General features: G+C 41.8%; 1 protein-coding gene across 2 annotated transcripts in view; it reads left to right on the top strand.

Moving 5' to 3' along the window:
* EVC2 (EvC ciliary complex subunit 2) overlaps positions 1-21,933 on the top strand; it is a 155,304-nt gene that overhangs the window by 40,701 nt on the left and 92,670 nt on the right. For both annotated transcript variants that reach the window (XM_060104248.1, XM_060104257.1), the window contains 2 exons: positions 9,348-9,482; positions 12,600-12,739. In XM_060104248.1, the coding sequence (XP_059960231.1) occupies positions 9,348-9,482; positions 12,600-12,739 (275 nt within the window). The remainder of the gene's footprint in view (positions 1-9,347; positions 9,483-12,599; positions 12,740-21,933) is intronic.

Below are 21,933 nucleotides of genomic sequence, written 5' to 3'. Positions count from 1 at the left end.
ACTCCAATCTCTGCCTCCATGGTCACGTAGTCTTTTCTCTGTGTGTGTCTGTCTCCAAATCTCCCTCTCCTTATAAGGATACAGTCACTGGATTTAGGACCCACCCTAGTCCAGTATGACCTCATCTTAACTTGACTATGTCTGCAAAGACCTCATTTCCAAATGAGGTCACATGCATAGATATTGAGGGTTAAGATTTCAGCATAGCTTTCTGGAGGACACAGTTCAACCCCCTACATGCATCTAGCCCAGGGAGTGGCATATTGTAGGTGATCAAATGTCATTCATTCCCTTACCTCTCCATTCTTCTCCCTAAAGCTGTAAAATTAAAAATGTTTGCCTTCTGTCAGTAGCAAACTTTGAAAACAAATCGCTGATCTATAGCCTTTTGTTCTCTTTAGACACAGATGTTTTGTCTCCTTTCCATCAGTATTTTTTTATTTTTTTATTTTTTTTTATTTTTTTTGCGGTATGCGGGCCTCTCACTGTTGTGGCCTCCCCCGTTGCGGAGCACAGGCTCCGGACGCGCAGGCTCCGGACGCGCAGGCTCAGCGGCCATGGCTCACGGGCCCAGCCGCTCCGCGGCATATGGGATCCTCCCAGACCGGGGCACGAACCCGTATCCCCTGCATCGGCAGGCGGACTCTCAACCACTTGCGCCACCAGGGAGGCCCTCCATCAGTATTTTAATGTAACCTGTTTGCACTGCTTTTCATAGTTACCCATTTTATTGATTTTCTTCTTATCTGCTAGGTACACAAATCAGAGCTTAGAAGGCTATTTCCAGTGCAAATGGAGAACTTGCATTTCAATTTGGTGCTAATGAAAATGTAAGATTTAGAATCAGGATGTTTGAGTCTGAAAACAGAATTGGTTTCCTGACCACCTCTGATAACAGCCTCTATGGACAGAGGCTTGATTCATCATAGGCGAGTCATATGTGGCAACACACTTTGATTCAGGTTCCAGTAATTGTCTGGACCAAAGCTCCTGTTCCCAACCTAACTTGGCTTTGACTGTTTGGAAGGTCAGTTTGGCCTTGTTGGTCCGTCAGAAAAATTTAACCTTAACTACAGTGTGCATTGTGACCACTATGTAGTAGTAGGAATAGTGAGGAAGTAGTGAGGAATGGGTTAGTTGTCTTCCAGCTCCTATATAATGCATTAAATGTTCCCATAATCTGCAGCCACTTTTTTACTGAAGTATAGTTGATTTACAATGTTGCATAAGTTTCAGGTGTACAGAAAAGTGATTCAGTTATACATATATATATTCTTTTTCATATTCTTTTCCCTTGTTTAAAAATATTGAATATAGTTCCCTGTGCTATACAGTAGGATCTTGTTGGTTATTTTACATATAGTAGTGTATATATGTTAATCCCAAACTCTTAATTTATCCCTCCCCCCAACCTTTCCCCTTTGGTAACCATGAGTTTGTTTTCTGTGTCTGTGGGTTTATTTCTGTTTTGTATATAAGCTCATTTATATCATTTTTTTAGATTCCACATAAGTGGATATCTTATGATATTTGTCTTTCTGTCTGGTTTAATTCACTTAGTATGATAATCTCTAGGTCCATCCATGTAGCTGCAAATAGCATTATTTCATTCTTTTTTATGGCTGAGTAATATTCCATTGTATATATGTACCACATCTTCTTCATCCATTCATCTGTCAATGGATATTTAGGTTGCTTCCATGTCTTGACTATTATAAATAGTGCTGCAATGAACATTGGGGTCTGCAACCACTTTGAATTAAACTTGTCACAGGTTGGCTTCTCTGGAAGCAGATGCCAAGACAGAATTGGGGTATAACATGGTAACCAGTGTGCGGAAAAGTTGACATAGCTGGCCTGAGACTGCTATCCTTAGAAAGTGCTACTTACAAGGTTAGCCCTTGGCTGGCATCTGGGAACTTGGATTTCAGGACAATTCTCACCATTTACTGAACTATGGGTGGCTCACCCACCTAAACAGTTTTTATAAAGAATATATTTTATGTTGAACACCTCATTTCCATCTGGAGTCTGGGATTTTGGTACATGCCAGGCAGAGGGTGCCTAAGTGACTAGTCCTGAATAAAAACCTTGGGTACCGAGTCTCAAATGAGCTTCACTGGTGGACAGCATTTATGCTCATTGCTGGAGGAATTAAGCGTGCCCTTTGTAGCTTCACTGGGAGAGGACCTTAGAAGCTTGCTCCTGGTTTCCCCGGACTTTGCCCCACATGACTTTTCCTTTTGCTGAGTTTTCTTTGTATCCTTTTGCTGTAATCATAGCTGTGAGAATGATTATATGCTGAGTCCTTTGTAATTATATATGAGTCTTAGTGAATCATCTAACCTGGCGGTGGTCATGGGGTTCCTCCAACACAATCAGATCACCTGTGAAGGGGAGGAGGAGGAAGCAGGTTTGGGCAGAGAAAGAAGTCAAGTGTGATCCAGGCTGACAAAGCTTCACCTGGCAGAGAGCTGGGGGGCAAGCGTTGTCACCTGTCTGAGCATCCCTCATCAGGCTAAATGGCTGGCCATTATGCCTTTGCCTTGTTCTGTTACCAGATGTTGGCATGACCTAGGTGAGGTGGCTCTCTGCAGCTGATCTGGAACGTGAAGTGGGAGGTCTACTGACCACACTGCCTGTAGCTGGACACCTAGTCCGTCCTTGAAGGGAGATCTGGGTGGTACATCTCCTTATCTACCAAACTTACCTTTACAACTCATTATTATCATTTTTTATCTCCTGATTGTACAAGTAATACATGCCCATTATAGAAAACACAGAAACATAAAGAGAAAATTCATCAAGTAATTATGCTCAACAAAATTCTGGAATATTTTCTTCATAGGTTCCATATGTATATGGGTGCATATATATTATTTTTATTTTAATGTAATTGGAATTTTTATGTATATACAGCTTTGTGTCTTCTTTTAAAATGTTATACTAGGATATAGACATTTTTTATATTACTAAAAATTCAGCACACAAAAGTCAGTTGCTTTTATATACATACACAATGAACAATCCAAAAAGGAAATTAAGAAAACAATTTAATTTACAGTAGCATCAAAAAGAATAAAATACTTAGGAATAAGCTTAACCAAGAGGTGAAAGACTTGCACAGTGAAAGCTACAAAACACTGCCGAGAGAAAATTAAAGGAGACCAGTAAGTGGAAAATCATCCCTTGTCCATAGACTGGAAGACTTCATATTGCTATGATCTACAGATGCAGTGCAATCTCTGTCAAAATTCCAATGGCATTTTTTTGTAGAAATAGAAAGAAAACCCATCCTAACATTTATATGAAATCTTAAAGGAACCCAAATAGCCAAGACAATCTTGAAAAAGAACAAAGTTAGAAGTCTCACACTTCCTGATTTCAAAACTTATTACAGAGCTGCAATAATCAAAGCAGTGTGGTAATGTCATGAAGACAGACATACAGACCAATGAAAAGAAAAGAGAGCCAGGAAAAAAACCCCTCACATCTATAATAAAATGATTTTCAACAAGAGTGCCAAGACTATTCAATGGGGAAAGGATAGTCATTTCAATAAATGATGTTGGGGAAACTGGATATCCAAAATAAAGTTGGGGTCCAAAATAAAGTTGGACCCCTACCTTATACCATGTACAAAAATTAACTCATAGAGCATCAAAGACTTAAATGTAAGACCTAAAACTATAAAGCTCTTAGAAGCAAACATGTGGGAAAGCTTCATAACATTGCATTTGGCAGTGATTTCTTGCTTATGACCCAAGAGCACAGGTAACAAAAGAAAAAAACCAGATAAATTGGACTACATCAAAATTAACAACTTCTGTGCACCAAAGGACACAATCAACAGAGTGAAGGGCAGCTCACAGGATGGGAGAAAATATTTGCAAATCATTTATCTGATAAGAGGTTAATATCTATACCACATAAAGAAATCCTATGTCTTAGTCTGGGCTGCTATAACAAAGTGTCATAGACTGAATGGCTTATACAACCCACATTTATTTCTCACAGTTCTTTAGACTGGGAAGTCCAAGGTCAAAGTAGATACGCCAGTAGATATGGTATCTGGTGAGAACCCATTTCCTGGTTTGTAGATGGCCATCTTCTCATTGAATCCCCCTTTGGCAGAGAGCAGAAAGAGCTCTGGTCCATTTGTCCCTTTATAAGGACACCATTTACCTCCCAAAGGCCCCATCTCCTAATACCATCACAAGGGCGGTTAGCATTTCAACATATGAATTTTGGGAATACACACAAACATTCAGTCCCTAATGTCCTACAACTCAATAACAATAATAACCAAACAACCAGATTAAAAAATTGGCAAGGAACTTGAATAGACATTTCTCCAAAGAAGATATACAAATGGCCAGTGAACACATGAAAATATGCTCACCATCACTAGTCATTAGGGGAATGCAAATCACCTCACGCTTGTTAAGGTGGTTTTTATTAAAAAAAAAAACCCAAAATAACAAGTGTTGACAAGAATGTGGAATAATTGGAACCCTTGTGCACTGTTGATGGGAATAAAAATGTGCAGCCTTTATGGAAGATAGTATGGTCATTCCTTAAAAAATTAAAAATAGAATTATCATGTGACCCAGCAATTCCACACCTGGGTATATCCCCAAAAGAATTGAAAGCAGGGTCTTGAAAAGATTGGTATACTTATGTTCATAGCAGCATTATTCACAAGAGCTAAAAGATGGAAACAACCCAAGTGTCTACCAATGGGTGAGTGGATAAACAGATGTGGTGTATTCATACAATGGAATATTAGCCTTAAAAAGAAAGGAAATTCTGACATATGCTACAACATAGATGAAGCTTGAGGGTGTTATGCTAAGTGAAATAAGCCACTCATAAAAAGACAAATAAATACTGTATGATTCTACTAATATGAAGCCCCTAGAGTAATCATATTCATAGAGACAGAAAGTAGAATGGTGGTCACCAGGGGCTGGGGAAGGAGAGAATGGGGAGTTGTTTAATGGGTACAGTGTTTCAGTTTTGCTAAATGAAAAAGTTCTGGAGATGGATGGTGGAGATGGTTGTACAGCGTGGTTGTACTTAACACAACTGTACACTTAAAAATGATTAAAATGGTAAATGTTATGTAAAGTGTATTTTACTCCATTTAAAAAAATCATTCAAAATCTCCTTTTAAATGGTTAAACATTGAGAACTTAAAGCTCCTAGAAAGCAAGATCCTTCTAAGAGGTCATCAGGCACACTTATGCTAAAAGATAATGGAGTGGCTCCTTCAGTATTCTGAGGGAAAAAGATTTTGGACCTTGAGTGATAGTCTCAGCCAAGGTAACAATCAAACAAACACAAAGTAACAATATTTTAACCTGTGAGAAATAAAAATATTTTCTAAACCAATTTACTTGAGAACACATAAATATGGAAAATACTCTATCAAACTGGAAAAAAAATACGAGAAAGAGGGAGGAATGGAATCCAAAAAACAAGAAAGCAGTAAAGAGAGCTCTAATGACAGCAGTGCAGCAAGCCTAGAAAGTAGCCAGCCCTGAGTAGATCAGAATGTCAAAGACCTCTGGGAGTGATGATTTCAAGAAAAAAAAAAAAAAAAAAGATGACTCCCTGCAACAGCTAATATCATTAAAGAAATGGGTGTATACCAGGAAGAAAAAAGAAAAGCAGTGAGAAACCCCAGGAAAAACAAAAAGTTACACAAGCAAGTATTGGTCCAAGTTGAAGCAAACTAAAACTATGGCATGATTTTGAAAATTGATAGTGTAAGAAAGGGCACTGCATTAAAAATGTGTGGCTTTTAGGGGCTTATATTTAGTTATACAGGATTACATTCAATTACTTTATTATGCAGTGAATACATATGTCTAATCATAATAATGATATTGCCTTTAAAATGTTTTTATTTTTAGTTTTCAGAATTAACTTATAAACCACCACAAAGACTTAACTGTGGTTGCAGAATATACATACATACATGTATGTATAAAATAAACAAATTCTGGAGGGCAGAAGTGGTGAAAGGAGAGGTGGAAGGAAATATGGGGCACTAGTTTCACCATGTTTCTTCTTTCTTTCTTAGTAAGAACGCAAGAAATATTCTCTAAATTTAATGCCATAAAAACTGTTTCATTTTTTTAAAGTTAGACAAAGGTAGCTAACTGAATATAACCATTGAAATTGGGAGAAAGTGTAGGGAGGGTTATTTGTAGGTAACAATCCTTCAAAATTTGGGGGGTAAAAATTCGTGACCTAAAATCCACATCTGTCATAGCAGGAATTCATAAGTAATGTGTCATGTTGACATATCAAGAAATAAAGATGTATGCATAATTTTTAGAGTATTTAAGTTAACTAACCATTCTGGTTCACTAAACCATAGAAACTAAAACCAGTATCTATTTACGATAGTTGCCTCTGGGAAGTGGGGGTAGAAGAGGATGCAGAAGGACACACAGGGTATTTGCTTCTCTTTTTCAACCCTTGGCTTCTGTTAAAAACCTTTTTTTCCCTAGCAGGCATGCATTATTCTGCTTCTCAAAACTTGTAAAATGACTGCATGATTGGCCATTATGGATAGAATAACTCACAGAAGCTTAAAATATTTAACCATTCTTTGTGTTGTGGAGCATTTAGGATACGTCCCATTTGTGTTATTTTATATAATGTTCTTAAAAACAGCCTTATATATAAATAAATCTTCATGCATATTTCTGGATCAAACCAACCTGTGTATAAGCTTTTATGCCTATTTTTGAATTATCTCCTGAGGAGTGAATCCTGGATATGAAATCACTAGGTTAAAGGGGTGAACATTTTAAAGCCCCTTGTTATGGACACAGACATTTTTTCCCTTTCATTTTTGAGTATAGACACTTTGGTGAGAGCCAAATGTCTCACCAAAGGATGAGAGTATCATAAAAATCTTAGTCTCTTTTAGTCCAGGCCTGTTTTCAAGGTCACGTTCTGAAGAAATGACTGGGTAACGGTCACCACATAGCATCTCCCTTTCTGTACCAGTGGAGTTGCCTTGGGTCACCCAACCCACAAAGGAAGGCAGGGCCAGAATCACTCACATTTAGTCAGTGAGTGCCATGGGTTAGGCCCTCTTCTAGTGACTTCATTGGACTTTGTTCATGTCTCATGTTTAATCCTCAGTACATTTGGAAGGCTCTTGTCTCTGTCTTACAAGGGAAGAGCAAAGGCAAAGATGAAGTGATTTGCCCCAATGCCACATGGCCAGTGAGTAGCAGAGATGGGTCCCACACCCGGTGGTCTGAGTGTAGAGCCCAAACTTCACTCTCTGTGCTGTTACAGGCCCTTATCTGTGAGAAGCAAGTAGGCTGGGTCAGCCCCAGTCAGTGTGCCCAGGAAGAGTGTAATCACACAAGGGGAGAAAGCATCAGCGTCTTATTAGCTTCTAGCATACTGCCTGGTACACAGTGGACACCCAGTACCTATTTGTCGACTAAATAGATAAGCCAAACTTTACACCAAACTCCTCTGCATTATTATTTTGTTTAATCTTCATGCTGTGAGGTATTTTTATCCCCATGTTACAGATGAGAGGACTGAGGTTTCCAGAGGTCAAGTCACTTGCCCAAAGTATAGAGCTGTTTCGATAGAGGAGGCATTGTAATTCAGGCCTATAGGATTTTTTTTTTTTTTTTTTTTTTGGCTGTGTTGCATCTTCGTTGCTGCACGCGGGCTTTCTCTAGTTGCAGCGAGCGGAGGCTACTCTTCGTTGCGGTGTGCGGGCTTCTCATTGCGGTGGCTTCTCTCTTGTTGCAGAGCACGGGCTCTAGGCTGCTGGCTAGAGTAACTGTGGCATATGGGCGCAGTAGTTGTGGCTCGCGGGCTCTAGAGTGCAGGCTCAGTAGTTGTGGCGCACGGGCTTAGTTGCTCCACGGCATGTGGGATCTTCCCGGACCAGGGCTCAAACCCGTGTCCCCAGCATTGGCAGGCAGATTCCTAGCCACTGCGCCACCAGGGATGCCCCAGGCCTGTAGGATTTGAAACCAGAGCTGTTTTTATTTTGCTCAAAGTGTCTTTGGGAGAATTCAAGAAGTTAATTCTTGTGAAACCCTTAGGGTTCTCAAAGGGTGGGAGCTTCCCCTGGGAACTTGCTAGAAATGCCTCTTCTCGGTTCCTGCCCCAGGTCTAGTGACTCAGAATCCCCGAGGGAGGGGCCCAGCAATTTGTTTCCACAGACCCTGCAGGTGATTCTGATGTGAGCTGCGACGTAGGAGCACAGCCTTAGCCCCAAGCCTGCCCCATGCTGAGTGCTTAGGAAGATGGCAGCTGCTGCTGTCTTTGGCATCACGTTCTAGATCCCAAAGAAATGGTGGAGGGAGGGGAGGAATGTGGGATGTCTAGAACTTACTGCTTCTCACAGTTGTTATTTGGTTCCAGCCACTTCTGGCCCATCAGTGGATTCACACTGGTCCCAGGATGTCGCTGACTGAAGCCCGGAGGAAGCCTTTGAGGAGGGAGAAGTACACTGGGCACATTAAATGAAGCTCACGTGAACTCTCGAGCTCCCCCTGGCTGGTCATTTACTGGACTGCCTGGCAGCTGGCCTGCCTCCTGCTGTGTGATGCCTCCCCAGCCACGTACATCCTCCAGAGTGATCCTGAAGTCCAGAGTGGGCTGCACCCCTCATGGGACGTGTTTCCAGGGCAGAGGGAGCGGACAGCTTTGAGGGGAGTTGAGGGCACCATGGATTCTTCCTCTGCCCTCTGCAAAATTCTGCCCGACTCAAAACATTTCACAGATCCTTAGTGCTGCCTTAGGTTTGTTACATTTTTTTTTTTTTTTTTTTTTTTTTTTTGCGGTATGCAGGCCTCTCACTGTTGTGGCCTCTCCCGTTGCGGAGCACAGGCTCCGGACACGCAGCCTCCAGACACGCAGGCTCAGTGGCCACGGCTCACGGGCCCAGCTGCTCCGCGGCATGTGGGATCTTCCCGGACCGGGGCACGAACCCACGTCCCCTGCATCGGCAGGCGGACTCTCACTCACTGCGCCACCAGGGAAGCCCTGTTACATATTTGATTTGAGAATTTAACATTCCTTAGCACCTGTGATGTGCCAGGCTTGGGGTGGTTGGTCCTACTGTGTGCAAGCCTCCATGCTCAGCTCCTTGAAGTGCTTGCCCCGTTTAACTTGGGCCCAGAGAGGTCCAGCAATGGTCTCAAGGCAACCAGCTAATAGGTGGCAGAGCTTGGTCTAAACCCAGGTCGGTTTCACTAACTCTGTGCTTGTTCTGCTTTAACGCAGTTGTAACTTGACTTGAAAAATGTAAAGTGTGGCCACAAACAAATCTCTCTCTCTTATCCCCATAGGTTCTACCAAACCACGGCCTCCACGCAGCAGGGTTCTTCGTGGCCTTCATCCTCTCCCTGGTGCTGACCTGGGCCGTGCTTTTCTTCATGGATCGATATCAGTGTTTGAAGGGAAGCATGCTTACCAGACATCAGGTGGGGAGTCCATGTGCATCCTCTTCCTGGAGGGTAGTTGGTTGGTGGTAGATGTGAGGTTGAAGTTTATCCTTCAGTTCAGTCAGTCTCAACTCTGGATCGATGTCAGGACCCCCAGGGAACCGTGAGGCATGCTCATACCAAGGCCCTCCTGCACACACTCTGACTGCTTTGTCCCGAGAGGCATGCCCATCATTAGTAGTTTTTAAAAGCTCCCTGGATGATTCTAACAAACGACCAGGATTGGGAACCCCTGCAGTCTGACTGAATAACTGAGTGCCCACCTGTATGGCCAGCTGTGCATTCATGCCACACCCTGACTCAGGTCCTGGTCTATACTTCCCTCTGAAAAGTCTTTGAAGACTTACTTTGTCCTCAGGGTGAAGCCCAGATTCCTTAGCATGGCTTATAAAGAAAGTCCCCTGTGGTCCAGCTTCATACCTCAACTTCCGGCTCTACCCAATGACTGCTGAGCTCGCCACACTCACCTGGATGCTTTTATAATCCTCTCTCCGCTCTTCAGTGAGCAGAACTCTGACGCACCCTTTTTTTTTTTTTTTTTTTTTTTTTTTTTTTTTTCGGTATGCGGGCCTCTCACTGTTGTGGCCTCCCCCGTCGCGGAGCACAGGCTCCGGACGCACAGGCTCCGGACGCGCAGGCTCAGCGGCCATGGCTCACGGGCCCAGCCGCTCCGCGGCATATGGGATCCTCCCAGACCGGGGCACGAACCCGTATCCCCTGCATCGGCAGGCGGACTCTCAACCACTTGCGCCACCAGGGAGGCCCTGACGCACCCTTTAAGACTCATCTCGGGCCTTGCCTCTCCTTGGAAGTCATCACTGGCCACTTCCTGGCTAAGTTGGGGACTCTCTGTCTGGGTTCCTGCACTAGCTTTTGGACCCCACCCAGCATTTATCCCCACCTGCGAACTCCTCCATCTCTGTTTTCCTGTCTTGGCCTGGGTTCCCACAGAAGCACATCCTGAGACTAGGATCCAAATGCAAACAGTTTATATGGGAAGTGATCCCAGGAAGTAATGGTAGGGGGTGGGGAAGTGAGGCGGGAAGGGAAGGCAGTCCGTCAAGCTACCACTGTGGGCACCTGGGGCTTTATCCCAGCCGGGATAAAGCCTGAGGGGAGAAGGAGCCGGGGTATTTAGCCATCAAATCCCATTGGTCATTGGTTGAGGACAAGGGGGTGAGGGGGCCAGGACAAAGGGTAACGTTATTTCCCTGGCATGGGCTCTGAAGGCCAGCAGGAACCTTCAGGGGAGGAAGCAGCATAGGTGTTGGCTGGTGGATCTTGGGCTAAAAGGCACTGAACGGCAAGGGCGAGGGGACATGGATGAAGCATGGATGCTGGCTGCTATCATCCCCATTGCCTGGTACAGAGCCTGGTGCTTAGAAGGCACTCAGTAAACGTGTGAAGGAATGAATGAGCCCCCAGCCAGAGGATGGGCAGACAGAGGAAGGAAAGCAGGGCACAGTCCTAGGGTGAGAAGGCATTGCTGGGACTGAGCACCCCGGTAGGTTGTTTGTTCCTTCAGGGCCATGGAGGCTGCAGCTGCTGTGACTCTGTCACCCAGAGGTCCAGCAACTTGAAAGGAACATCTATCATCTTTCTCCCTCACCGTACAGTGAGGAAACTGAGGCCCGTGAAGCTAAACAGCCTGCTTCACGTGGCCGAGTGTAGGCTGGACCTGGCTTCCGAGGACCACCCTGCCGCCCTCTCTGGAGGCTGGCAGTCCTGTCCCATTGTTCATTTTGTTTCTGCTTCCTGGAGAAGAGAGTTGTTATTTCAAAGTGAGGTCAGCCCACAGTCTCCTTGGCAGGCAGAAGTGAGGAAAAGAAAAATGGCCCATCTAATACGACATTCTACTTACTCTCCCAAAGCTGTTATCAATCACAGAAGAACAGAACTCACCCTGCTACTTCGATGAAGGAGCAGGATTCATTTCTTGGAGATTAAAGGCTGATTGTTACAACCGTGGGAGGAAAGCAAAGTGTGAATTTGATTTAAGGTCTGAAGCCTCTTATAGAATTTTTTTTTTCCGGCGTCACAAAAGGAACTCTCTTCACATTAAAAAATTTTTTTTCCATTGTGGTAGTGACCAAGGAGACAACATGCTGTAAACAGAGGCAGCCTTTAGAGTTAGATAGACTTTGGGTCAAAAACCAAGCAGGCTCTTTATGAGCTATGTGAACTCAGATAATGTCATTTTATCTCTCTGAGTTGCAGTTCCTTATACGTAAACTGGGGGCATCAACACTGACTTTGTGTGATGGTTTCATGGTATGACATATACAAGGCACAGGGACAGGAATTCTTAAATGTTAGTTATAATTATCATGCATTTCTGTAGAAATAATGATGATAGTGAGCAAAACAGATATATCATCTACCCAATCGGAGGGTTGAGCTTAATTATCTCTGATGTCACTTCCATGTGACAACTCTATAGTCTGATTAGAAACCAGCCAGATCCATGATGTTGAAGTCCATCTGCCAGCTGTAATTTTCCTCTGCATGATGATGATGATGATGGGGATGATGATGATGGTGGTGATGATGATGGTGATGGTGATGATGTTGGTGATAATGGTGATGATGATGATGGTGGTGGTGATGATGATAGTGATCATGGGGATGGGGATAATGATGGTGATGGTGATGATTGTGGTGGTGATGATGGTGATGGTGATGATGTCGGTGATAATGGTGATGATGATGATGGTGATAATATGATGGTTGTGGTGATGATGATGATGATCATGGGGATGGGACTGGGGATTATGGTGGTGATGGTGATGATGGTGGTGATGATGATGATGAAATATTTTTATTACATCTTTATAGTTATAAAGGTCTTTCCATCCATTGCTCTGCTTTATCCACACAACAAGCCTGTGCAGGGCTACGAGAATTATTATCCCACTTCTTTGATGAGAAAATGAGGCTCAAGGAAGTGCAATGCCTTGCCTTAGTCTTACCAGCTCACAAGTGGTGGGGCCAGCTAGGTTCTCTGACTGCAGGTCCCCACCTTCCCTCATGAATTTTCCAGCTTGTGACATTCACAAGAAGGCCTACTCAATTGTGGTTTCTGAAATTCTCCTGAAGGTTCAGCATCATGAGAGCAAGCTGGAGCGCTCCCAGTTCACCTCAGCTGATGGTATGAATGAAGATCTCGCTCTAAATGACCAAATGATAGACATTCTGTCTTCAGAGGACCCCGGGAGCATGCTTCAAGCCTTAGAAGAGTAAGAATTCTAAGTCACATTATACTTCCATGGATGTGATGAATGTTTTACCTATAGCAGCATGAGAGCAAACACTGAGTGTATTTCATTCATTAATTCATCCTATTAATCATTAATTTGTCATTCAGTAGTCGTAATTGCCATCTGTATTTTACCTATAGCAGCATGAGAGCAAACACTGAGTGTATTTCATTCATTAATTCATCCTATTAATCATTAATTTGTCTTTCAGTAGTCATAATCGAACAACTGCCATGCCCTGAACACTATGCTTGGCATTTGAGAAAAGAGATAAGACATAGGTTGAGCTGTGAGGCAGTCTGACCTAGTGGGAAGACAAACACAGAAACAGAAGTGACCATAAAAGTTTGATGAGTACCATGCTAAGATCAGGGCTAGCTGAGCCCAGAAGAAGTAATTACCTCTAAGCAGGTCATGGAAATGCTTCCCAGAGGAAAAGATATTTTAACTAATTCTTGAAGTATGGGCAGAAGTTTTTCAAGTAGATGAAGGAAGGAGAGGCTTTTCAGGCAGAGGAAAGACAGGACAGATACCAAGATAGGAAGTGAACAAGATATGTACATTTGGAGAAGTGTAAGGAGCTCAGTATGATTGATGTGTGGATTGGAGTATTGAGTAGTGTATTGAAGGAGAGGAAGTAACACCTTGAGAGAGAGGCCAGACCAGGTGATATGATTGTTGGCTAAACTGAATTCAGTTCTTTTTTATTTTTTATTTTATTTAAATTTTTGTCTATTTATCTATCTATAACTTACTTTTAAGGACAGGACCTGAGTATCTTTATTTTATTTTATTACTTATTGAGGTAATGTTGGTTTATAACATTATATATTTCACTTGTACAACATTAAATATTTCTACTTCTGTATACCCTGCAGTATGTTCACCACCAAAAATTTAGTCTTCATCCATCACCATACAGTTGATCCCCTTTACCCATTTTGCCCTCCCCCACCATTCCTCTGTGGTAACCACTATTCTGATCTCTGTATATAAGTGTTTGATTTTGTTCATTTATTTTGTGTTTTTGTTTGTTTATTTTCTATATTCCACATATGACTGAAATCATATGATATTTTCTTTCTCCACCTGACTTATTTCACTTACATAATACCCTCAAGGTCCATCTATGTTGTTGCAAATGGAAAGATTTCATCTTTTTATGGCTGAGTAATATTCCATACACATCACATCTTTATCCATTCATCTGTTAATGGGCACTTAGGTTGCTTCCATATTTTGGCAATTGCAGTGACGCAGTGAGCATAGGAGTGAATGTATTTTTTCAAATTAATGTTTTTATATTCTTTGGATAAATACCCAGAAGTGGGATAGCTGGATTATATAGTGGTTCTGTTCTTATTTTTTTTGAGGAATCTCGATACTGTTTTCCATAATGGCTGCACCAATTTACATTCCCACCAACACTTGTTATTTCTTGCCTTTTTGATAATAGTCATTTCAACAGGTGTGAGGTGATATCTCATTGTGGTTTTAATTTGCATTTCCCTAATAATTCATGCTATTGTTTTCATGTGCCTGTTGGCCATCTGTATGTCTTCTTTGAAAAAAATGTCTATTCAGCTCCACCCATTTTTCAATTGGGTTGTTTTGTTGTTGAGTTGTATCTGTTCTTTATATATTTTGGATATTACTACTTATCAGATATATTGTTTACAAATATCTTCTCCCATTCAGTAGGTTGTCTTTCGGTTTTGCTGATAGTTTCGTTTCCTTTGCTGTGCAGAATCTTTTTAGTTTGATGTAGTTCCATTTGTTTATTTTTGCTTTTGATTCCTTTGCCTGAGGAGACATATCTGGAAAGATATTGTTAAGACCCATGACCAAGAGCATACCACCTATATTTTCTTCTAGGAGTTTTATGGTTTCAGGTTTTACATTTAAGTCTTCAATCCATTTTGAATTGACTTTGGTGTATGATATGAGATAGTGATCTAGTTTCTTTTTTTTTTTGCATGTGGTTGTCCAGCTTTCCCAACACCATTTATTGAAGAGACTGTCCTTTATCCATTGTATGTTCTTTGCTCCTTTGTTGTAAATTAATTGTCCATATATGCATGGGTTTATTTCTGGGCTCTCAATTCTGTTCCATTGATCTATGTATCTGTTTTTGTGCCAGTACCAAACCATTTTGATTACTATGGCTTTGTAATATAGTTTGAAATCAGGGAGTGTGATACCTCCAGCTTTGTTCTTTTTTCTCAGGATTGCTTTGGCTATTCAGGGTCTTTTGTGGTTCCACATAAATTTTAGAATTTTTGTTCTATTTCCGTGAAAAATGTCCTTCAGATTTTGATAAAGATTGCATTGAATCTGTAGATTACTTTAGGTAATATGGATGCTTTAACAATGTCATTCTTCCAATCCACTAGCATGGAATATCTTTCCATTTATTTGTGCCTCCTTCAATTTCTTTCAACAGTGTTTTATAATTTTCAGTGTACATATTTTCACTTCTTTGGTTATATTTATTCTTAGTTATTTTATATTTTTAGCTGTGATTGTAAATGGGATTTTTTTCTTAGTTTCTCTTTCTGGTAGCTCATTGTTAGCGTATAGAAATGCAACAGATTTTTGTATGTTGATTTTGTACCCTGCAATTATATGTGTTTGTTTATTCTTTCTTTTAGTGTTTTTGTGGAGTCTTTAGGGTTTTCTATGTATAAAATTAGGTAATCTGCAAATAGTGACAGCTTTACTTCTTTCTTTCCAATTTGGATAACTTTAGTTTTTTTCTTCCCTAATTATTCTGGCTAGGACTTCCAATACTGTGTGAAATAATTTCTCCCTTTAGGTCTGTTAATAATTGTTTTATATATTTTGGTGCTCCTATGTTAGGTGCATATACATTAATAACTGTTATGTCTTCTTAGTGAATTTTCCCCTTTATAACTATATACTGTTCATTTTTGTCTCTTGTTACCTTTTGGGCTTGAAGTCTATTTTGTCTGATATGAGTATGGCTACACCCCCTTCTTTGGCTGTCATTTGCTTGAAGTGTCATCTTCCATCCCTTCACTTTGAACATGTGTTTGTCTTTAGAGCTGAGATGGGTCTCCTGGAGGTAGCATGTAGGTGGGTCTTGTTTTTTAATCCATCCAGCCACTCCATGTCTTTTGATGGGTGAATTCAGTCCATGTACATGTAAGGTTCTTATTGATAGATGAGGACTTAGTGCTGCCATGGTATCTTCTATTTCTGGTTGCTCTGTCTCTCCACTGTTTTCTTTCCCCCTGTGTTTCTGTCTGCCAGTTTGATTTGGTGGTTTTCTCTGATGTTTTTCTCAGTTTCCTCTTTTTATGTTTCGTGTCTCTGCCCTAGATTTATGTTTTGTGGTTTATGTAAAACTTTTCGTAGATAAAATAGTCCTTTTTATGCTGATAGCATCTTATCTTCATTCAACTCTATGGGTTCCATCTTTTTCCTCTTCCCCTTTTATGTTTTTGTTTTCTCAAATTATCCATTTTTATGTTGTGATTTACCAAACTGAAGGAGTTATCATTATTTTTTCTGCTTTTTTCCCCTCCTTCCCCTCCTTTATGCTATGATAAAATATTTTAAAACCTATTCTGGGAAAGAGTAACAATTTTCTGATTCTGTTTATCACCTTACTCAAACTTTTAGGTACTTTGCCTTTTTGTTTCTGATCAAAGGGCTCCTTTCCACATTTCTTGTAAGACAGGTCTAGTGGTGATGAACTCCCTCAGCTGTTGTTGTCTGGGAAAACATTTATTTCTCCTTCATATCTGAATGATAACTTTGCTGGAGAGAATATTATTGGGTGACAGTTTTTATCTTTCAGTATTTTGAGAATGTCATTCTGCTCCCTCCTGGCCTATAAAGCTTCTGTGGAGAAATCTGGTGGCAGCCTAATGGTGATTCCTTTGTAGGAAGCTTTTTCTCTGGCTGCGTTTAAAATTCTTTCCTTGTCACTGACTTTTGACAATTTTAGTATAGTGTGTCTTGGAGAGGGTCTTTTTGCCTTGAGGTAATTAGGTGTTCTCTTAGCTTCATAGACTTGTATATCCAGTTCCTTTCCCAGCTTTGTGAATTCTCACTTATCATTTCTTTAAATAAACTCTCTGTTCTTTTCTCCCTCTCTTCACTGGGATACTCATTACCTTAATGTTACCCTTCCTAAATGAGTTGAATAGCTCTCATAGAATTTCCCTGTTTTTTGTTTGTTTGTTTGTTTGTTTGTTTTTGTGTTACACGGGCCTCTCACTGTTGTGGCCTCTCCCGTTGCAGAGCACAGGCTCCAGACGCACAGGCTCAGCGGCCATGGCTCACGGGCCCAGCTGCTCCGTGGCATGTGGGATCTTCCTGGACCGGGGCATGAACCCATGTCCCCTGCATCGGCAGGCGGACTCTCAACCACTGCGCCACCAGGGAAGCCCGAATTTCCCTGTTTTTTAACATCTTATTTCTCTTTCCTCTTCTACTTGTATCTTCCTAGATTTCTATTTTTGAGCTCACTAATTCTCTCCTCCATATGGGCTGCTCTATTTCCAAAACTTTCTAATGCATTATTTACCTTGTTTATGAGTTCTTTAGCTCTAGAATTTCTGTTTGATTCTTTTTTTGAGTTTCAATTTCTTTGGTAAAGCATTCCTTCTATTCATTAATTTTATTTCTCAGCCCATTGAACTGCCTTTCTGAATTTTCTTATAGCTCACTGAATTTCTTCATGACAGCTATTTTGAATTCTTTATATGTTAGATCCCAGTATTCTGTGACTTTGAGTTTGGTTTCTGGAGATTCTCATTTTCTTTTTGTGGTGCAGTTACTGTGGTTCTTCATGGTGCTTGATGAGTTGTTCTTCTGCCAGTGCATTTGAAGTAGCAAACACCTTTGTGCTTGATTCTGAGCTTCCTCTAGTTATATCTGAGAGTTGGCACTTTTCATCCTCCACTGCCTCTGTCAGAGGTGTGGCTCCATGTCTTCATTATCATTTCTTGTGTCTCCGGGTTTGTTGGTGCCTTGCTGTTGCCACTGTCACTAGCATTGCTACCTGGGCACCAGGATGAAAGGCTTTTCTGCCACGTCTGGGAATCCTTGAGTTGCAGACGCTGCCACTACAAGGGGTAGTGGAGGGGAGCTGGATTCACACAGGCACCTCTGCCCAGTGTTGCACAGTTCATGTGCTCTGCTGCTGGGGGTTAGGGGGTTGAGGGGTCAGAGTCATGGGTACCTCAGTAGCTGGAGGGACAGGGTCCCAGACCCCACTGCCACTGCTGCCCACTTACCTATGGCCATGGGCGCTGCTGCAGCCAGGATGTCAGTCTTGTGTGCTGCTTCCCTCTGCTGCTACTGGGATCTTTGGGGTTGTGGGTTCATCTGCCATGGCTTTGGGGGCCAGGACTGCAGGCACCAGTCCTGCTGTTCCCCCAGTTCTGCCCCCTCTGTGTGTTCCAGTCTGCTCACCTTTAGATGTACAAATGTGTGGAATTCTCTGGCATCCTGTCAGGCGGAGGCACCTTTGTTGCATTGTGGGTGCTTTACTGCTTACTGATTGAAGGGGAGACAAAGAGAGTGTCTCACTCCACCATGATGCTGATGTCCTCCAGTACACCCACTTCTTTTTATTTATTTAACAAATACTTATAATGTTCTATGTATGAGTAATAGAACATAGAGCCAAACATGGTTCTAAGAACTTTGCAAATATGTATAATCCTCTCAACAACCCTAGGAAGCAGGCATTGATGTTTGTACCATCTTACAGGTGAGGACTTAAGGTTAAAAAGCTTGCCCTAGGGCACACACTAGTAAATGAGAGGGGCAGGTTTCAAACCCACTCACTGTGGCTCCAGGGTACATGCCCTTAATCAGGGTGCTGCACTGACCATAATTTCTCCTGGCCAGGCAATGGACACAGTCTGCTGGCTGACTGTCACTCAGTGAGTTTCATCAATTTGGCCTTTCCTTCTTTCACTTCACAGATATTGGCAGATGACTTCTTTATATGTTCCCTTTTTTCAGTTGTTGCTAAAATTCTCAGTCTTATCTTTTATTTCCTGAAACATATTAAGCACAATTATTAAGTCTCTGTCTGAAAACTTCATTATCTTTACCCCTGTCCTGTGTCTATTACCTCTTGTTCCTCCTAGTTTGCGATCCTATTTTCTTGTCTCCTTGTATGCCTAGGTAGTTTTGTTTGTGTGCCAGACACTGTAAATGAAAATGGAGAAGACAGTTTGAGGACTAGGATGATCTTATCTTCCTCCAGGCAACTAAGGGTTTTATTATGGATTACCTCAATCTAATCAGAAATTGAGTTCATTCGAAGCTGGGCTTCATTTCCTCCAAGGGCTGATCTGTTTCAGGTGTCCTTTACTGCTAAGGTATGAATACTAACCAAAAGTCCAAAGGATTTTATCATGGTGACATCTCCTCAGCAGTCTTTGGACTCCAGTTTTCGTCATCAGAAATTCTGCTCAGCTTTTCAGCCCCTGGGCTGCCTCTTCTAGAACCACAAGATGCTCTTAGGAACACAGTGACCCCAAATATGAGACTGCCATCTCTGAGCTTCCTTCTTCTCCTAGATCTTAGCCTCATATTTATTCACTGCCTTGTTAGCTCTCAGATGCTTTCAAACAGATTTTGTTTTTGTCCAACTTTTCTAACTGTTTTCAGTGGGATAGTTTGTCAAAATTACCTAGACCACCGTTAACAGGAACAGAACCCTTCTTTGTGTAAACCGTACTCTCAGCAATGAACCAGATACAGTCCCTGTTATCAGTGGCAGCCTAGGAGGGAGACTGACATGGAAACAGACAAGGCTCAAAATAGCATAGAGCAATAGGACCATTGAGTGCATTGGTTAAGACCATGGTCCCTGGAGTTAGGTCAGGTTTAAATCTGGGCTGTATCCCCATGTGGCCTTGGTTTACTTACTTAAGTGATGGCTTAGGATGGAGAAGAGGAGCTGGGTCACAGAGATCTCTGGATGTCAGGGCTCCATCGTAGGCACTGGAGACCCAGGCAATGGTTTCTTAACATGGGTAGATTTTGTTTTAAAAGACTACTCTGAATGCAGATGGCAAATGGCTTAGAGGGGAGAGTGAGGGAGACTGTGCGGGAGATATTGAGGTGTGATGTCGGGTGGGAACGGTAGACTTGAGGAGGAGAGGGTCAAGTGAGAATAACCTACAGAACTGGGTAACTCGTTTTTACCTTACTGTGTGTGTATGCACAGGGCGGATGCAGTTTGGACATTGAAGGGGAGGGAACATTTTTGGATGACTCCCCAGGGTTCTGGGTTTTGTTTGTTAGTTTATTTATTTATGTATTTGTGTTTGAGGGGGAGGGGGGACCACCCAACAGTTCCAGCTGCTCAGTAGATCCAGAGGCTGCAGAAGTGTCCAGGAGATTGGAGGAAGGAGAGGACTTCACTTTCAGGACAGTAGTTAGATGCTGAATCTGGGGCAGAGGTCTTTGGAAGATCTATGTATGCCAAATATACTACCTGAAGAGATTGGATTCTCATTTGGTTTTATTAGGTTTTTTTTTTTTCTTTCTTTGCTTTCTTGTTATACTGCTGATTATTAATACTGGGACCATGTGGGAACTCTTCAAACTGGATTCCATGTACAGCAAACTTTTTCTGAGTCTAGAGTCAAGAGACATAGCTTCATCTGCCCATTTTCCACTGGGGAGTAATTTCTATGAATTTTGAGTCATTACCATACTGATAAGTTATAATGCCTTATATTCTTGTATAATAACTCATATGTGGGTAGTGTATAACAATGTAGTCTCTTTCCCAGGCCTTGTTAATTTGGTCCTCATACTGGTGCTCTTTAGGGCATCTTATTTTCAGTAGTTGATAGTTGAAGAATCTGATGCATGGCTAAGTAAAGAGGTTTATCCATAATCACACATCTCATAAGTGACAGAACAGGTCTTGAGCTTTCTCAGAATTTAATATTGAGCACATGATACTTTACAAATATTCCCTGAGCCTCAGTTTCCCCATCTCTCATCTGGGGAAACCGTAACCTACTGCCCTGGGATACTGTGAAGTGTACTGATATGAAAGATACATGATGGTAGAGTTTTCACTGCGATGTTGCCTCTAAGCCTGGATCTAAGTTAAAGGGAGATTAGCAGGTGCTGAAGAGAAGTGTTCAAGATGATCAGCACTTTCTTGAGTCTTTCTCAAGAACATTGCAGATAGAACCGAAATGAAAGAGCTTGTTACTGAACCAAACTGGGGTCCACTCACCTGTTGGCAGTAAAGCCAATCTACTGACACCTGCTTGTGGTGAAGGAAAGTACAGCTGGATTGCAGGGCGCCAAGCAAGGAGTTCAGGGCAGCTAGTGCTTAAAACCCCAAACTCCCGGGTAGGTTTCATCAAAGAATTTTTTAAATTTTATTTTATTGAAGTATAGTTGATTTACAATGTTGTGTTAATTTCTGCTGTACATCAGAGTGGTTCAGTTATACATATATACATTCTTTTCCATATTCTTTTTCATTATGGTTTATCACTAGATACTGAATAGAGTTCCCTGTGCTATACAGTCGGACCTTGTTGTTCATCTATTCTCTATATAATAGTTTTCAGCAAGGCATTTCTAAAAAATTTTTATTGGAGTATAGTTGCTTCACAATGTTGTATTAGTTCCTGCTGTACAGCAGTGTGAATCAGTTATACATATAGATATATCCACTCTTATTTAGATTTCCTTCCCCCTTAGGTCACCACAGAGCACTGAGTTGATCAGCAAGGCATTTTTAAAGGCCAGGTGAGGGAGGAGTGTCCCCGGGTATGTGATCATCTCCTACACAGTTCTCTGATTGGTTGATGGTGAGGTAACAGGGCGGAGTCACAAGAGTTAACATTATCAATCCTCAGGCACCAGTAGGTCTGGAGGGCTACATGCTCAAGTCGTTTATTTCTTCCATTTGGTAGGGGTTTTAGCATCTGTAAAACAGCTCAAGAAATGTGCATCCAATACTGTTATCTAGGTCCTTCAGAGAGGAGCTACAGCAGAGGATATGGGGGAGGGGTCTGTCCCAGGAAGGCCCCATAGGGTCCTGCTCTGTTACAAGCTCAGAGGCAAAATTGAGCATCTGTGTGATCCTGTCTCCATGGAACCTGATGGTGAATAGACATGGACCCAAGATAGAATCAGAAACAGAGAGT

The sequence above is a fragment of the Mesoplodon densirostris genome, chromosome 1 (genome assembly GCF_025265405.1).
Source record: "Mesoplodon densirostris isolate mMesDen1 chromosome 1, mMesDen1 primary haplotype, whole genome shotgun sequence".
In the NCBI taxonomy this organism is placed as follows: Eukaryota; Metazoa; Chordata; class Mammalia; order Artiodactyla; family Ziphiidae; genus Mesoplodon; species Mesoplodon densirostris.
The sequence above is the reverse complement of the archived record's forward strand: the minus strand, read 5'-3'. Positions and strand labels throughout refer to the sequence as shown.